Source organism: Dunckerocampus dactyliophorus, chromosome 16, assembly GCF_027744805.1.
Source record: "Dunckerocampus dactyliophorus isolate RoL2022-P2 chromosome 16, RoL_Ddac_1.1, whole genome shotgun sequence".
NCBI lineage: Eukaryota > Metazoa > Chordata > Actinopteri > Syngnathiformes > Syngnathidae > Dunckerocampus > Dunckerocampus dactyliophorus.
Window position 1 is genome coordinate 15,676,066 of NC_072834.1, and position 17,217 is coordinate 15,693,282.

Genomic DNA, 17,217 nt, shown 5'->3' on the forward strand with positions numbered 1-17,217 from the left:
TCGCCTGAAGTCAGCTGTGATAGGCTCCAGCATGAGGAGAAGCGGTATAGAAAATGGATGGATGGGCTACCAGAGTGCGAAAGTCTGAAAACGCTGGCTTGTCTTTTTCGTATAGTCAGCTGGCACAAAAACGATGACATCACCATCCCACCGCCATCCCATCGCCATCCCATCGCTGTCACGTGACCAGAAGTGAGCTCTGACGACAAATATTTCAACCGGTATGACTCAACCCTGTCGACATTCTCCTGATATTTTGTTGTCATATACTCCACAATGACTCGCCAATGTCATTCCACTTCTCGCAAGTCTAGATGAGCCTTGGATGCGGAAAACGACACTCTTTCTTTTTCCGTGGTTTGGTGTGTCATGTGGTTCCGTCTGCTTGTGTGTTCACAGCGCCACACGTTGGTGTGCCTTGTGTATTACATCGTTTTCACTAAGTGATCCGTGCCCGTCTGGATGCAACTATTTAGTAATCTGGCACAGTGTGGATGCACATTTTTTTTTCAACCTGCCAAAATAAAAGTAGCAGGAGCTTTCCCGTGTGGGCAGGGCTTCAGAGAACTACAACCCCGGACAAAATGCACCATCTAGGGCAGTGGTCCCCAACCTTTTTTGACCCACGCAGACCGGAGGTGGAGGGTTGGGGTTCGTACATTACAGCGATCTAATTTATCTTATTTATTATGTATTGTGTAAAACTAAGACATGAATAACATCAAATTAAAAGCACAAAATGAATGCCGACCCACCATCAAACTGTGTTTATTCTTATGCTTGTTTCTGCTCTGCATCACACTGAGGGCTGTTTCTAATATTTCGGCTCTGCATCTTGAAGCCAAATATCAGCTCGGTTCTCAATCAAAGAGATGTAGCACATGTCACGCCCTGAATGCGTTACAAATGAATGAAGCTGCTGCCACGGCGCGGATGCGGAGTATTTACGAGTGTTGGCTGCGAGCGACGTGGCGGAGAGACGCTCGAGCGGGTAATTGAGGAGCACCTGTGTCTGATTAAACTTCCTCTTTTGGCACGTGATGAAGCGGCCGCCAGCGGAGCAACCAATCACGCCGCGCCACACCTTAGTAACCTCAAGCTACAACAAAACATGGCCCCTAAATGCGATGTCATGTTTGCGCTGTTGCGGAGCAACAAAACTTGAGATGCTGAGGCGGAATGATCTCTTAAGTGGAAGAGACTTTGCTTAATAAACATCAGCATCGTTAAACACGGCACTCAGCTCCATTTTGTCAGTGTGTGTTGACGATGTTTTAATATATGCAGACAACAAAAATCATTATAAAACTTCTGAAATGACAAATAATAATAAAATAAAAGATGACAGATGAGCACAATTGCTGAGGTTCTTTATATGTTATATGCCAGCCACTACAAAATGTTTCAATCATCATTGTACATTCAGTTTACTTGCAAAGTTTATAAACTTTGCAGTATTTCCCAAGAAGCCAACACAACAAAATCAACACACATCTAATACGGTCACTTTTTTAATTGAAAGTTTGTACATTTTGATAATAAATGTAATTTAAAACAGTGGTTGAATCATTTGTAGGTACAATGTATAAAATAAAATATGTACCTATTAGAATTTGAAACAGCATCCTCAATTTCCGTCAATAGTCATTTTGTGAAGTTTAGTTCAGTTTTTTTTAAAAATTGACGCTCACTGAAAACCTTGAATTGTCAGTATTATATCAATATATTATTAAAAAATAATGTTATTATTCTTATTATGTATTTGATGGTATTTTTTATTTAATTAATAATAAATGTTTTAATAATAAATGTAATAGAAAATCATTTTTTATATAATTGTTACTTTAGATACATTTTTAAAATATTTGTATCATTATCATTATACACTCCTGATCAAAAGCTTAGGACCAGTGGAAAAAGTGCTAGAACTTTTATTTTTACACATTTGGATCTTAATGAGGTTTTCACAGTCTGGAGATCGGGAAGACCTGGGTTCGATTCTCCCTTGGGCATCTCTGTGTGGAGTTTGCATGTTCTCCCCGTGTGTGTGTGGGGGTTTTCTCCGGGTACAATAACATGCATGTTAGTTTAATTGCCGACTCTAAATTGGTTGTTTGTCTATATGTGCCCTGCGATTGGCTGCCGACCAGTCCTGGCTGTACCCTGCCTGTCGCCCGAAGTCAGCTGGGATCGGCTCCAGCATACCCCCGCGACCCTAACGAGGAGAAAGGGCATAGAAAATGGATGGATGGATGAAATAAGTTGTTTATCACCTGATCAAAAGTTTTTAGACCACAGGCTATAAAAGCCAAAATCTGCTCAAAATGTTCATTTTCTGTCATTTTCTGTCATTCACACTGTCATGCCCTCCTGATGGCTAAAGCTAAGAAGCTTTCTCTTTTTGAACGTGGTCGGCTTGTCGAGCTGCATAAGCAAGGCCTCTCGCAGCGTGCCATTGCTGCTGAGGTTGGGTGCAGTAAGACAGTCATTCTACATTTTTTGAAAGACCCTGAGCAATATGGAACAAAAAAAGTTTGTCATAATGTTACTATAATGTGCTGGTGTCGATATAATGCCAAGGCTGGATGTTGTGGTTGTCGTGTAAACATTGTCGTGGATTAAATTCATGCAGATTGGCCTTGCGGCGTTTACATTTTCGTGCAAAAATGCAGAGACGTCTGCTGCATTGAAATGCTGTGGTTGTCATGCAGAGAGTGAAGCGAGTGTTTGTACCTGGATGAAGACCTCAACAGAAGCCGACAGGGGCGAGACCCCTCTGTCTGTAGCATAGACTGTCAGCCAATAGGAGTCTTTGCTCTCACAGTCCAGGATGCCTGCAGTGTAAATCACCCCTGTAGAAGCACACACACACACATATTAATAATAGGGAGAACATACAACCATCAGGTGTGTGTGGTTGTGATTCATCCCCTAAACGCTCTCACAGGGAAACACTTTGAGTGTAATTTCCCTGAGGCCCACACAACAAATCCTGACACTACTTGTGGCTGCAGTGACATTCACGGCCATTAGTGGCACCGCCGTGGTCACCTTCAGCCAATCACAGCTGGGGGAGCACGCTGGCCCTCGCTGACACTCGCTGCCAACACCGATAAAGTCACACGCGCACACACACACACACACACGATGGCCTCAAGGAAGATGATGACAGCTTTGGCGACCTCTTAATGGACACGCTCCATTCCAGACTTTGCCTTTAATTTGGCCCATTTGATTGACAGCCCGCACGTACCCTGTCATGGGCAAAAGTCATGAGATACACACTTGTGAATAGCTCCTTCAAGGAGATTACTGCCTGATTTCATTGCCGTCTGTTTGTTTTTTGGCAGGATTGCACAAAACACAGCTTAGCTGGTTTCCAAAAAACTTTGCAGAGGGGTGAATGTAGGGGCGATGAAAAGGCATTAAATTTTAGTGCAGATCTGTATGATGATCCATTAACTTTAAAAGATGAGGCATTTTTCGGCATTTCCCCCTCATTCCTCGGTGAATAATGCATGAGTCTTAATGGTGAAATGTATTTCTATGCAGGCTGTGGGTATCTTTCAAGGCATACAATTTGGTGTTCATCCAAATTGGGATTGTTTGGTCTTAGCAGAGGTCTGCACTCCACTGAGTGCCATTCTAAGTAATTAATGAACCAATCACAGCCCTTAGTTGCCCTTGAATGTTAATGCTGGGCATTTCTAAGTGCCATCTTTTTAGGGGGTTTTTAACCACTTAACTATACTTTAAGGGCTTTTTAATTTGGCGTAAAAGGAATCTTGCACTCAATGACACTCTGTAGGTTTGACACATTAAGTTGGTATAACAAAATACAATTGTGGAAATCTACATAACATTTTACAGTCTTTTCATTGTTACATGATTTGACATTGATGGTCCACCAATTAAAATAACATTTGAAGCCATATGAATGCTCTGTATTGGGGAAAAAAAGAATTAGGGCACTCAAAAATAATGCGTTAACGTTTGTAACAAATTTATTTAACTAATTATGTTACATTTTTTAGCGTAACTAAGCTATACATCTGTTATGCGTCACACATAGTCTAACTTTATTCTGACCCGAACACAACGCCATATAAGGGGTAGCAGAGAGGTACGGATTTCAAGAATAAAGTCAAAATATCGTGGGAATAAAGTCACAGCGGTATTAAAAAAATTTACAAGAAGAGTTGTAAAATTTGCAAAGATGAAAAACAACAACAAAAAGAAAATTACAAACACAATCAGTGGAGAAAAAGTTGGAGTGACTATGTCTCTCAACTGGCCTCTGGATCTGCTGGGAGGAGCTGGACAAAGTAGCTGGGGAGAGAGAAGTCTGTGTTTCCCTGCTTCGGCTGCTGCCCCCGCGACCCAACCTCGGATAAGCGGAAGGAGATGGATGGAAGGATAGTGATAGATATCATTTTATGTGGCCCGCGCAAGCCTGGGAATAATGTATGTCAATAATGCACTTCACATTTTTCCTTCTGTATTTTGACAGATAAATTGCACTGTGTGTAGTTCTTCTAAACTTTAATGCTGCCTGATCGTGCAACAAGATTTCCACAGCATTTTTTGTTATCAAAAACAAATACTTGAATGTCTGCTTGACACCTTGACATTCTCACTTCACTCCTCATTTCAAAGCAAGTTATCCAGCAGTTTGTTAGTAAAAATCTAATAATCCAATGCATGGGCAATCGTGCAATAATATCATGATTATATTCATATTTCTATTCATGTATATTGGCAGTTACAAGTGGCCCTCTGAGGGCAGCCATAACTGCGATGTGGCCATCAATGAAAACAAGTTTGACACCCCTGTTAAAGTGATACTTTATATTAATATGCAAATTGGTTAGAAAATATCTTTCGATTTTGCTTGCTATGTCACACTTTTGGTACCCCTTTCAGGAGACTGACCCATATGTATCTCCAACTCACAAACACATCTCTCATTCTTGCACCACACTACCACGAGATGCATTCAGTGACACTCCGAACTTTGAACATCATAACAACATTGTTATTATTCGTGTGTGTGTGGTCTAAATTGGACAAATATAATGATGACAACAAAAATAGCTCATAAGAGCTGAATTTAAGAGCTGGTGTCTAGCCATTTCCATACAGCATTATGCAATGATATCAACATTCTACAGGATGATGTCAAGGCACTATTGGAGGATAACGCTGCCTTTCGCACCACCCTTGAGCATGAGAGAGAAGCAAAGGAAAATATCATTATCACCTTTAGTTGTACCAGGCATTAACATGAACAAAAAACTGAAGAAACAAGTGTGGTCTAATCATTTTTCATCACATTTCAGACACACAGTGGTGTGAAAAAGGGTTCGCCCCCTTCCTGATTCTTATTTTAATGCATGTTTGTCACACCTAAATGTTTCAGATCAAAGAAATTTAAATATTAGTCATGACAACGCCGCTGAACATAAAATGCAGTTTTTAAATTAAACTTTTTATTATTAAGGGAGAAAAAAAATCCCAAACTACATGGCGCTGTGTGAAAAAGTGATTTAAACTGTGGAAAAGTGGAAAAGGTTATAAAGCCATTTCTAAAGCTTTGGGACCCATTATACACAAATGGCGAAAACATAGAACAGTGGTTACACTTCCCACGAGTGGCCAACCAACCAAAATGACCCCAAGAGCGCAGACACAACTCATCCAAGAGGTCACAAAAGACCCTACAACAACATCCAAAGAACTGCAGGCCTCACTTGCATCAGTTAAAGTCAGTGTTCATGACTCCACCATAAAAAAGACACTGGGCAAAAACGACCTACATTGTAGAGTTCCAAGACAAAAACTACTGCTGAACAAAAAGAACCTTGATAATCCGCAAGGTCTTTGGGAAAATACTCTGTGGTCTGATGTGACAAAAGTTGAACTTTTTGTAAGGTGTGTGTCGCATTACATCTGGTGTAAAAGTAACGCCACATTTTAGAAAAAGAACATCATACCAACAGTCAAATATGGTGGTGGTAGTGTGATGTTCCAGGGCTGTTTTGCTGCCTCAGGAGCTGAAGACTTGCTGTGATAAATGGATCCATGAATTCTGCTGTCTACCAAAAATCCAGAAGGAGAATTTCTGGCCATCTGTCCGTGACCTCAAGCTGAAACCAACACACCAGCAAATCCACCTCTGAATGGCTGAAGAAAGACAAAATGAAGACTTTGGAGTGGCCTAGTCCAAGTCCCGACCTGAATCCTATTGAGATGCTGTGGCATGACCTTAAAAATGCGGTTCATGCTGGAAAACCCTCCAATGTGGCTGAATTACAACAATTCTGCAAAGATGAGTGATTCCTCCACAGCGCTGTAGGAGACTCATTGCAAGTTATCACAAACGCTTGATTGCAGTTGTTGCTGCTAAGGGTGACCCAACCAGTTATTAGCTTTAGGGGCCAATCGCTTTTTCACACAGGGCCATGTAGGTTTGGATTTTTTTTCTCCCTTAATAATAAATAGTTTCATTTAAAAAATGCATTTTGTGTTCAGTTGTGTTGTCATTGCCTCATATTTAGATATGTTTGATGATCTGAAACATTTAAGGGGTGACAAACATGCAAAAAATAAGAACTCGGGAAGGGGCAAACACTTTTTCACACCACTTTAGTTGCAAATGATGATTAATCACGATTCATTCATTTGAAAACTGATTAATCTGATTAAAACTTTTAGTGATTTGACAGCACTACTTTAAATTTAATTAAGTGACTGAGTGATTAATTTTATAATTAATTAATTTTATTACTTAATCACTCAGGAGTTGAATCCTATCGGAACACTTTGGGGAAGGCCCTTTCTGTTCCCAGTGCACAAAGCAAGGTCTGTAAAAGCTTGCCTTGAGGAGTTTGGTGTGGAAGAACTAGAAAACAAACTAGAAAAGTCCCACATGGACAAGAAAAGTGGAAGCTGTTAAATCTGCACAGTTGTCTTCACGTTTCACTTCCTGGTGCTATCCAAATACTTTTGTTGGTGTCGTGTGGTGTCTTGCAGGTGCTTAATGTGATCACCAAAGAGCACGTGTTTACACAATATGATGACAAAAGTGACATGCAGGCCATGTTTTGAGTGTTTTGAGTGGCCGTCCTTGACTTTGTCCCTTTCGGAGAGCGTCTCTGTCAGAGAGCGAGACGGAGCGAGGCGGGACGACACAGACGGCTCGTTCAAAAGCTCTTTGAACTGAAGGACCAGCAGGCGCTACCCTGCGTATTTCATATAAATGTGACTTGACAGCCTCCATTTTCACCATAAATAACACACTTGAGAGGGAGAGAGGGGGCGCAAACAAACATGAGGCGTCATCATGCTTCCTTTTTTTCATCTCAGAGCACATCCATCCATCATACATCAGTTTTCTGTCTTGTTGCTTTCACCATGTCCACCACTCACACAGAGAACGGGGCTGTGACCAATCCTGGATCGCACACATTAGAAAAAACTCTCCAAAGGAGGACGTGTCTTTGCTTTCTCACAAGATGACAAGAATACCAATTTGTGTTGGAGGCGTGCAGGATGTGGCGCGTTGCAGACAAGACAGGAGGCCTCGTGCCTCACGTACATGTAGAAGTACGCAAAATGATAAGGCCGGCCTTTCAGGGAAACACTGCAAATATGTGGGAAATTGCCTGAACGTGAGGAGAAGCACAGTGTTCAGCTCTTTGGTCTTGCCCATGGTGGTGGAGAGGTTTGAATGGTGAGACAGGTGGCATTTATCAACATAATGACTTGAGATTAAGATAAGTTTACACCCCAGTTAGCATGTTTTGCGGTTTACCAAAACGCTGCCTCGGTTCACGTACATTTCCCAGTTAGTGCACGATATGGTAGGCGTCTTGTCGTGTTATTAATACACTCTTGAGTCCAACCGTGTTCGTAATGTATTTTTATCACAAAAGGTCCCTAACAGCATCATGTTCGTATTGAAACAAGAACCAGAAGTCATTGTCCCTCAGCTCCGTGGCCTGTCCATGATATCATCAGCGGTTGACTCTGTAGTCCTTTGCTAACTATTATCGATCATGGCTGCAAAATAGCGTGGAGCCAAAGAAAGTTTCAAGTGCCAGCATTTTGATAAAGAAGGTAAGAAACATTTGGAGCTCACTGCCTCATAGCCGTCTTTGAACAGTAAAAGTCACTGTTCATTTATCCCTCTTATCTCATTTATATGCATTTATATACATTACATTTCAAAATGTAAAGCTGTAATCGTCAAACTATTTTAAAAAGTGTTTTGTGCTCACATTTTTGGGTGTCCAGAACGGATTACCATATTTTCCGGAGCAGCGATTGGCTGGCGACCAGTCCAGGGTGTACCCTGCGTGTCGCCCAAAGCCAGCTGGGATAGGCTCCAGCATACCCCCGCGAACGTAATGAGGAGAATCGGTATAGAAAATGGATGGATTGAAGTCACACTTTTTTTCATAGTTTGGCTGGTCCTGTGACTTATACGGTAGATAAAAATATATATATAATTGAACATATGCTGCCTTTTTTTAGCAACACTTAGTGGATGCAATAATTCATTGATTTGAGCTTGTTGTGACACAGTTAGGCACACAAACTCAACGATACAGAGCATACTGGATGCTTTTTGTTATGAAATACTTTCTAATACGCTTATGCCTTGGACACTATGTGTCTGTAAGTAATGTGCAACTATAAGAATATGACAAGGCTTGCGGAATTACATGTGCGTCATTTTGGGAGTGTAAGATGAGAAAATACTGGGAGAATGTCGACTACGGTGAGTCACGACACTCGAAATATTCAGACGTGTTGGCTTGTCGTCAAAGCTCACTTTTGGTCACGTGACTGCGAGGCGGCCTATCTACACGGCAACAACAAGCCGGCATTTTCAGATTTTAATGTCTAGCTTGGCGATTGTAGCTGTTGTGTCAGCCACTGAATAACCTAATACACATTGACTGAAGATTTTCAGTCTATTTTTGTTCATTTGTGAATACAAAAATGACATTTGGGTGTTAAAATACAGCTGTTTGATACATTTCTACACACCAGGATGCGTCCAAGTGTCAAGTCACATATTGAAAGTGTCTTCTTTGAGAACATTCTGACAAGTTTTTTTGTATTGTATAAAAAATGTGACTTGTTTCAGCTTGTGTAGCTTTAGTTTGTGTCCTTGTTGGTGTAAACATTGCCCCCTCCGCCTGGCTTGATCTTCTTCTCTTGTAAATTTAATGTTGTTAGGTGTGGCGCCGGGACACTCGTAAATAAAAGCTCGCTCTGATGATAGCACCATCGTAAATACTGCTAAATGTCACTGATAGTCCAGTACCACTTATATATGTTTTTTTTCTCTTCATGACGCATTTTTTGACTGATGCGAATCATACTCTGGAGCAACTTGGAGTCTGGAAATTACAGTAATTGGATTTGCATTATTTCTTATGGGAAAAATTGATTGGGTTAGAGCAGTGGCTCTCAACTGGTTTGGCTGCCACCATCACCCTCAATGACAAGCGGCAACCCAAACTGTGGAAATTTTTTAACTCAAACTTTTCAAATATCTTATATTTAAAGGGATTGTTTTGGTTTTGCGGCTGCCTAGGCTGGCTGCTTCATGAAGAGCACAGACAAAAACGCAAGGTGCATTCGGGGACATCGGGTGATTACATTTTATTTATTTATTTTTGCCCAGACAAGGACCCGTGACCCACTGAAAACGGCTCCACGACCCACCAGTTGAGGATTCCTGGATTACAGCATGGGTGTCCAAAGTGCAGACCGGGGGCCATTTCTGGCCAGCGGCTGTTTTTTTCTGTTGGCCTACAGAACATTTAACATTTAACCACAACAACAAAAAAAACAGCAAAAATGAAGAGAAAAAAGTTTTAAACTAACAATAAAAATAGAGAAAACGAGAAAAAAATTGAGGAATATGATAATATTATGACCAAAATAATGTAATTTTAGTAGCAAGTTTAAATATTAGAGAAAAATTATGTTAATAAGAAGAACTAAACAAAACAAAATAAAGTTGTAATTTTTGGAAAACTATGTTGGGGGAAAAAAATTATAATATTATGGGAATAAAGTCAAAATATTATAGGACTAAAGTCATAATATTACGAGAAGAAAATGTATCAAAATTATTTAAGAAGAAAGTTGAAACATTTGGAAATATTAACAAAAAAAAACAGCAAAAATGGGGGAAAAAAGAGCAAAGACCGAAGTTTATACTAATAATACACTTTTTCACATATATCACAAAGCATTTTTTTATATGTATAACTTCATAGCATGTATGTGTTGGGGCACCCCTGGATTAGAGCAGTTTCGGTTTGACGCTGACCTTCGGGATGCTACTGGAACGGAGGTTCCACTGTACTTTCTTAAAGGGACAGGACTCATTTGTGCATTTCATGGACACATAACCAGTACGTTCATTTGATGTTATTATTCTGTCTCTCTGTTAAAATTCATGTACCATAAATAATCTGCACTCTTTGTAACTTTTTAAGGTGGCAAACGTACAACATCAGCGAGGGATCAAATACTTATTGTCCCCAGTGTACATGGCAGCCTATCGCAGCATCCCACAGAAATAGCATGCAAACATGCACCCTTGCTGTGACTGGGTACAGTTTTGCGTGAAAGCATTGCTTTTCATTTTGCTTTTGTCCTTGTTTAGATCGATAATGAAATGATTTTGCAGAACAGAGAAATCTTGACTTGCACTTACCAGCTATTTATTTCACACAATATTTGGCAAAAAAGTGACTTTATCAACTTATTATAGGGGTGTCACAAGATCTCGTATCACAAGATCTTGCGAGATTAAAACGTGACAAGATTTGTCTTTCAGAAAAAATGGGCACCAGGCCTGGGACAATAACAAATTAATTAATGAATCATACAAAATAATGAAAATGAGCTTGATCATTTTGCTGGCCTCAATATATTACCATGTGCATGCGTGTCTGTTTTCCTCATCTCTTGCCTCCATACTGGCAGGAAGACAGTTCACGCTGTGCATTGGTTTCAGTATTTTGGCACGTTTGTTCCATAGAACAACAACATGAATGGAGTGAGCCCTGTTGTCAGTCATACAATCTCTTTGTCTTGGTGGGTGGAGGCGGGGTCGCTAGCATACACACAGAGTGCAGAGGAGAGTGTAACGTAGTGTAAATTAAATTAGTAGATTGCAATATATTGTCATATATTTTTTTTAAATTTTTTTTCATTGTACTCTTCTTAAAATGTTAAAATCTCGTCTTGTTCTCGTACACGCAATCTCGCGTGTCGTCTCATCTCATGAACTGAGTGTCTCGTGACACCCCTAACGTATAGTCCTTGAATCAAAAGGTGTTTTTTCTACATGAGCCAAATATCATCGCGGACCCCAATGGGAAAGGTGGAAAATAGTAAAAATGTATTGCTGCTTTCTTCATCCTTACCTGACAACACAAGAAGGTGTGTTCTCCAAGATAACGTTCAACACTCGCCATATAACGTGTCAAACAACTTCGTCATAAAAAAAAAAAAAATAGCTATCGTCATTTCCACACTCCCAACTTTTGCTCATCTTTCTTCACTTTCAGCTCCAACAAGCTTGGGCCTCCTTACCCCCACCCCCACCCTCTGCAACATCCTGCACCTCACCTCCAGCTGCGATGATGCGCCCCGCTGAGTAGGTAATGTTAAGGTACATAACGGACGTGCGTTGCATCATTACACATTACTGCAGGGAGAGGCTAGAAACACACACGCTACAGGCTGCACACGTCTTAAAATACTTTCTCCTGGCACAATCCAATCACTTGTATGGCAAATGCTGCCTTTATGATGATATCAATGCACATTTTTCATTGATGCTGTCAGTATCAAACAAAAACAGTTTCAAAGGTCTTGCCCGTTTGGAATTTGCACACAGAAATCTCCAACAGAGATTTGAACCCAGGTCTTCCCGATCTCCTGACTGTGTGGCCAACATGCTAACCACTAGACCACCATGCGGTCCTGGAGTGAAGATGTGCTGTGCAAATGTAAGTACAATGTAAATGTTGCCAGTCATATAAATCAAACACAAATAGCTTTGTTTTTGTAAAAGGAGCTCTAATAGTGATGAACGATGCACTAGAAAGAAATGCCTACTGGAATACAAGATGCAGAACAATCTTTTGTCGATGTTTTAATATAAAATGGGAGTCGTGGATGCCAATCATTTGTTAATGTTCTGGCAAACAAATTTATTCAGTTGAAATATGCTATGAAAATAAATGTTACAAGGATTAGCTCTCACAAGAAAAATGGTTGGCGACCCCTGCAGTAGACAGTGTGCAGGTGTACCTAATGTTGTGGCCTGTGAGTGGACAGTACATTGCAGGGGCGTCCGACGTGTGGCCCCCAGCTTGTTTTCTATTGGCCTGTGTCTTATTCGAAAAATAAAAGGAATCATCGGGACATTACAAGGCCATGGTTCTCAGTCGGAAAAGGGTGGATTGCTCCCTCCGGGTTGGGAATGAGGTGTTGCCCCAGGTGGAGGAGTTGAAGTATCTCGGGGTCTTGTTCACGAGTTAGGGAAGGTTGGAGCGTGAGGTCGACAGTCGGACCGCCGTGGTGAAGAGAGAGCTGAGCCAGAAGGCAAAGCGGTCGATCTATGTTCCCACCCTCACCTATGGTCATGAGCTTTGGGTTGTGACTGAAAGAACGAGATTGCGGATACAAGCGGCTGAAATGAGTTTCCTGTGTAGGATAGCTGGACTCACCCTAAGAGATAGGGTGAGGAGCTCAGTCATCCGTGAGGGGCTCAGAGTAGAGCTGCTGCTCCTTCACATCAAGTGGAGCCAGTTGAGGTGGCTCGAGCATCTAGTCCGGATGCCGGGAGAAGGCCCCAGGGCAGACCGAGGACACGCTGGAGGGATTATGTCTCACAGCTGGCCTGGGAACGCTTTGGGGTCCTCCCGGTGGAAGTGGAAGAGGTGGCCGAGGAAAATGGAATGGAATGGGGACATTACAAAAGATTAGGGATCACAGCTACAAAAAAAAAAGTATAAATGTTATCAGATAGGAAGCTGTCAAACGTATACAACATTTTTATTGATACTATTTAACTGTTTAGTATTTCTTGAATTACTACCAAAGGACCCCAGTACGGGGAGCAATGGGGCTCTGGCTATATTTCCGTTCGATATCATAATTAATATGCACATAATATATGTCTACGGAACCTGACCAAAGTCAGCTCAAATCTAAAAATCAGACAACCGAATGCTTTATCTTATTTCCTTCGTAAAAGCTTTACCTTTAGCTGTGGTTTCCTTAATAAGCAACAGGCTTTGCGCAGGCGCTAATCAGATGTTGTTTTGATCATTTCTTCAGCTTTTAGGCTGCCACAGCATAATTCAAAGGGAAATTTCAATTTCCAGTCATACTTTGGTTTTCGTACGCCCTACTTTTTGTAAGATTCGGTTTTTGACCATTTTTGACGGAATTTCATACGATTTATTTTTATCCCAACGGACCCTTTTAAACGGATTAAATACAGTAATCCCTTGTTTATCGCAGTTAATTGGTTGTGCAATTAATTTCTGCAAAGTTGGATTCCTTATTTATAAATTGAATATTTTTGGAGTTAGAGCATAGAAAAACCTGTTGACGACCTTCTAAATACTGTTTTTAACATTATTAGAGCCCTCTAGACATGAAATGACACCCCTGTAGTCACCTTTACACTTGTATTACTTAATATAGTAGATGTAATAAGAGAAACTAAGACACTTAAGACATAATAAGACTCGTGCACTTGTGTGTTAGTGTAAATGTGTTACGGTGGCACGGACAGGAAGTGACTTATGGGATTCCAATATGAGTTTTAGCTTGAAATGGGTTATGGTTAAAGTAGCCCGTGTTAGGGATTATTGTGACTGTTGTGAGGTCATTCAAACTTTTACTAAACCAATAAAAGTCTGGTTCTTGTGTGTCTCACCGAAAATTACAGAAACATTACAGACACCTAGTGATCAGTGTAGAATACTACATATCATCACGTCTTTGACTGTGTCTTCTGATTACGTTATATTAAAATTTTAGTTCATTTAGCCATTTTTACGCTTGAAAACGCTTAAATCAGGTAAAAAAATTAATAACATTTGCTTAAATATGCATCATTACCTCCACCAAGCACAGAGCAAAGTGCGCGGAAATTATGTTTTTGCCGGTTAGTTTGTTTCTTTATGTTCCGAATAACCTGAAAAGTCCTGAATGGATTTGGATGAAATTTTCAGGAATTGTCAGAAATGGGATATGAATATGATTACATTTTGAGGGTGATCTGGATCACCGTCTGAATCTGGGAATTTTTTTAAAGGATTCTTTAACATTGCGAGATAGGACCATTTTCTGCATTTGTGCATATAACACCACAAAAAAATGGTTGGAAAAAAATACAGCACAAGTTTCCAAAAGGTTCTGCAAAATACCAAAGACTGATCCTAAAAATGTGGGATTATCATTTTGGTGTGAATCACAAATAGAGTGATAGAGTGAATAGAGTGATAGAGTGAAACCGCAAAATTTTAAGCGCATAGTGGCAAAGGATTACTGTACAGTCAAACTTTTGTTTTCGTACGGCCTGTACAGTTTTCAACCAAATTTTGTTGCAGTTTTTTGCACACAGTCTCAGTTTTCGTTCAGCCAAACATTGCATGTATCAATCTAATCCGTTCGCCCGCCTATCCTTTCACGGAATGGAGCAGCCAAACAAGGTTTCCCATGCATTGGTTACTCCGTTTCCGTTTTTTTCTCGTTGAGTGAGCATCACCCAGCTCCTTCATCCCAAACATAACGTGTAATCCATCGTTTTGTGCTTTTTTTTTCATTGATAAAAAGTGATTAAAAAATCGATGAAAGGCGATAGGCACTGAACTGAATTCAAAAAAGAAATATTAGTCATTTATAATTATTTTCAATTGTTTTCTCTATAAAATGTGTTTTTTGTTAATATTTTTAGGTGTCTGGGTTGGATTCATTGGATTTACATTTAGTATGGAAAAAAATTGCTTTAGTTTTTGTACAGTTCGGTTTTTATCAAACTTTTTGGAACGGATTACTTACAAAAACAGATGCATACTCTTTTGTCGGCTGAAATGAAAACCAGTTTAAAGTCCATTTTCAATTCCACCATTTAACCAGTAGCATCAATTTTGAAACTTTCACATTAAGAGTAACCACCCAAAGTCTCATCTTTATTTTGATAGAAGATCCACGTCAATGCAGATTCAGAGAAAAGTGTTATTTATTTTGGGTATGCCATTTTCGAATCGGGAAGACCTGGGTTTGAATCTCCCTTGGGCATTTCTGTGTGGAGTTTGCATGTTCTCCCCGTGCGTGCGTGGGTTTTCTCCGGGTACTCCGGTTTCCTCCCACATTCCAAAAACATGCATGTTAGGTTAATTGGTGACTCTAAATTGTCCATAGGTATGAATGTGAGTGTGAATGGTTCTTTGTCTATATGTGCCCTGCCATTGGCTGGCGACCAGTTCAGGGTGTACCCCGTCTCTCGCCCGAGGTTAGCTGGGATAGGCTCCAGCATACCCCCACGACCCTAATGAGGAGAAGCGGTATAGAAAATGGATGGAAGGATGGATGTCAATTTCGAGAAACATGGCAACCAAAAAGATTTTAAAAAACCAACGAGACCCCCAGCATTCTTCCATATGTCATTTATGTGGCCCTCGTTGGTCAGGTTTATCCCTAGTATACTGTATGTACAGTACAAAGCGAGCATGCACTGTACAGGAGGCCATCTGTCTATGTGTCGATGCATGACTCTGCTCTCACTTCGCAATCAATACTAATTAGCCTAGTTAAAGGTCAGTGGGGGCCCCCAGTGCATGAGGTGACGTTGCTGGAATACACTTCATTTATATTCTTAGTGCCCTGCTGATCATTACTATAAAACATTGCAAACATTTTTCCAGCGATTTATTGTGTATTTGTTGTCTTACGTTTGATGGCACGTTTGATGGCTGTGTGCTGATGCCAGGGTAACAAATTCCCCCCTGGAGGATAATAAAGTTCTCCTTGACCTTGCTGAAGTGTCAGAATGAGTCACGCTGACTGTATACTACTGACTCTATCTACACTTTTTAGTGTGAATATCAATCAGGCTCTACCATTGTTATATCACTGAGTCAATATCATTACTTTATTTAGTATCATTGTGTTTGTATCATATTGTATTATTGTATATTCTACATAGTATATAGTGTAGACATGGGAAAACTATAGCCTGACGTTACCAATTATCTTTTTAAGAAGCATAGAAGCTGTTGCCACCAATAGCAATTGCAATGCTATTTTTAAATTAATAATTCATTCATCTATTTTCTATACCGTTTCTCCTCATTAGGGTCACGGGGATATGCTGGAGCCTATCTCAGCTGACTTCGGGCGAGAGGCGGGGTACACCCTGGACTGGTCGCCAGCCAATCGCAGGGCATTAAATTAATAATAATTGTTAAATGTAAGTCTTGAACTTTAAAAAAGATTCCAATGGTTTCTAAATCGAGACTGTGCTTTTCTAGTGGTATATTGGGTCATTATGGTAATCATAGGGACTATGTCACACTCATAATACCCAATATTAGGGGTGTCATGAGACACCCAACTCACAAGACGAGAAGATGCACGAGATTGGGCCCATGGGGCGAGACGGAACAAGATTTTAACATTAATTTTAAGAAAAGAACAATGAAAAAATATGACTGGATAAACTTTTTTTATATAACCGAGTCACAAAACAATGCAGGTGCCTTTTGAAATGTTTATTGTTCCACAAACTATATTATTGGCAAAAATTTTTAGATCAAATAAACCACTGTTATACTATAGAGTATAATAATAATAATGTATGTATGTATCATAAAATGCAATATTATTACAACAATATTTCCTTTAACATGTCATTGTTCACTCTGTAAAGTTGCGGAACTGGCGTTTGTCACATGTGCTTTCAACACAGGCAATTTGTACTGTGCAAATGTGACTTTTCAATAGGGTGTCAGCATTAATAGTTCCAGCTTGTAGTTCAACAATGCCAGTTACTTGTCATCTATTTGATAATTTGATATTTAGAATTTTTAAACAAGTTATAAATATATTTAAAGACACATCTCTGTGTTTTTATTTGTCATTAGTATCAACATATATGCTTTT

The 17,217-nt window shown here is 40.1% G+C and overlaps 1 protein-coding gene across 4 annotated transcripts in view; it reads right to left on the minus strand.

The window, feature by feature from the left end:
- Window positions 1-17,217, minus strand: part of LOC129168901 (protocadherin Fat 3) — a 121,946-nt gene that overhangs the window by 87,644 nt on the left and 17,085 nt on the right. For all 4 annotated transcript variants that reach the window (XM_054754707.1, XM_054754706.1, XM_054754705.1 and 1 more), the window contains exon 5: window positions 2,734-2,852. In XM_054754707.1, the coding sequence (XP_054610682.1) occupies window positions 2,734-2,852 (119 nt within the window). The remainder of the gene's footprint in view (window positions 1-2,733; window positions 2,853-17,217) is intronic.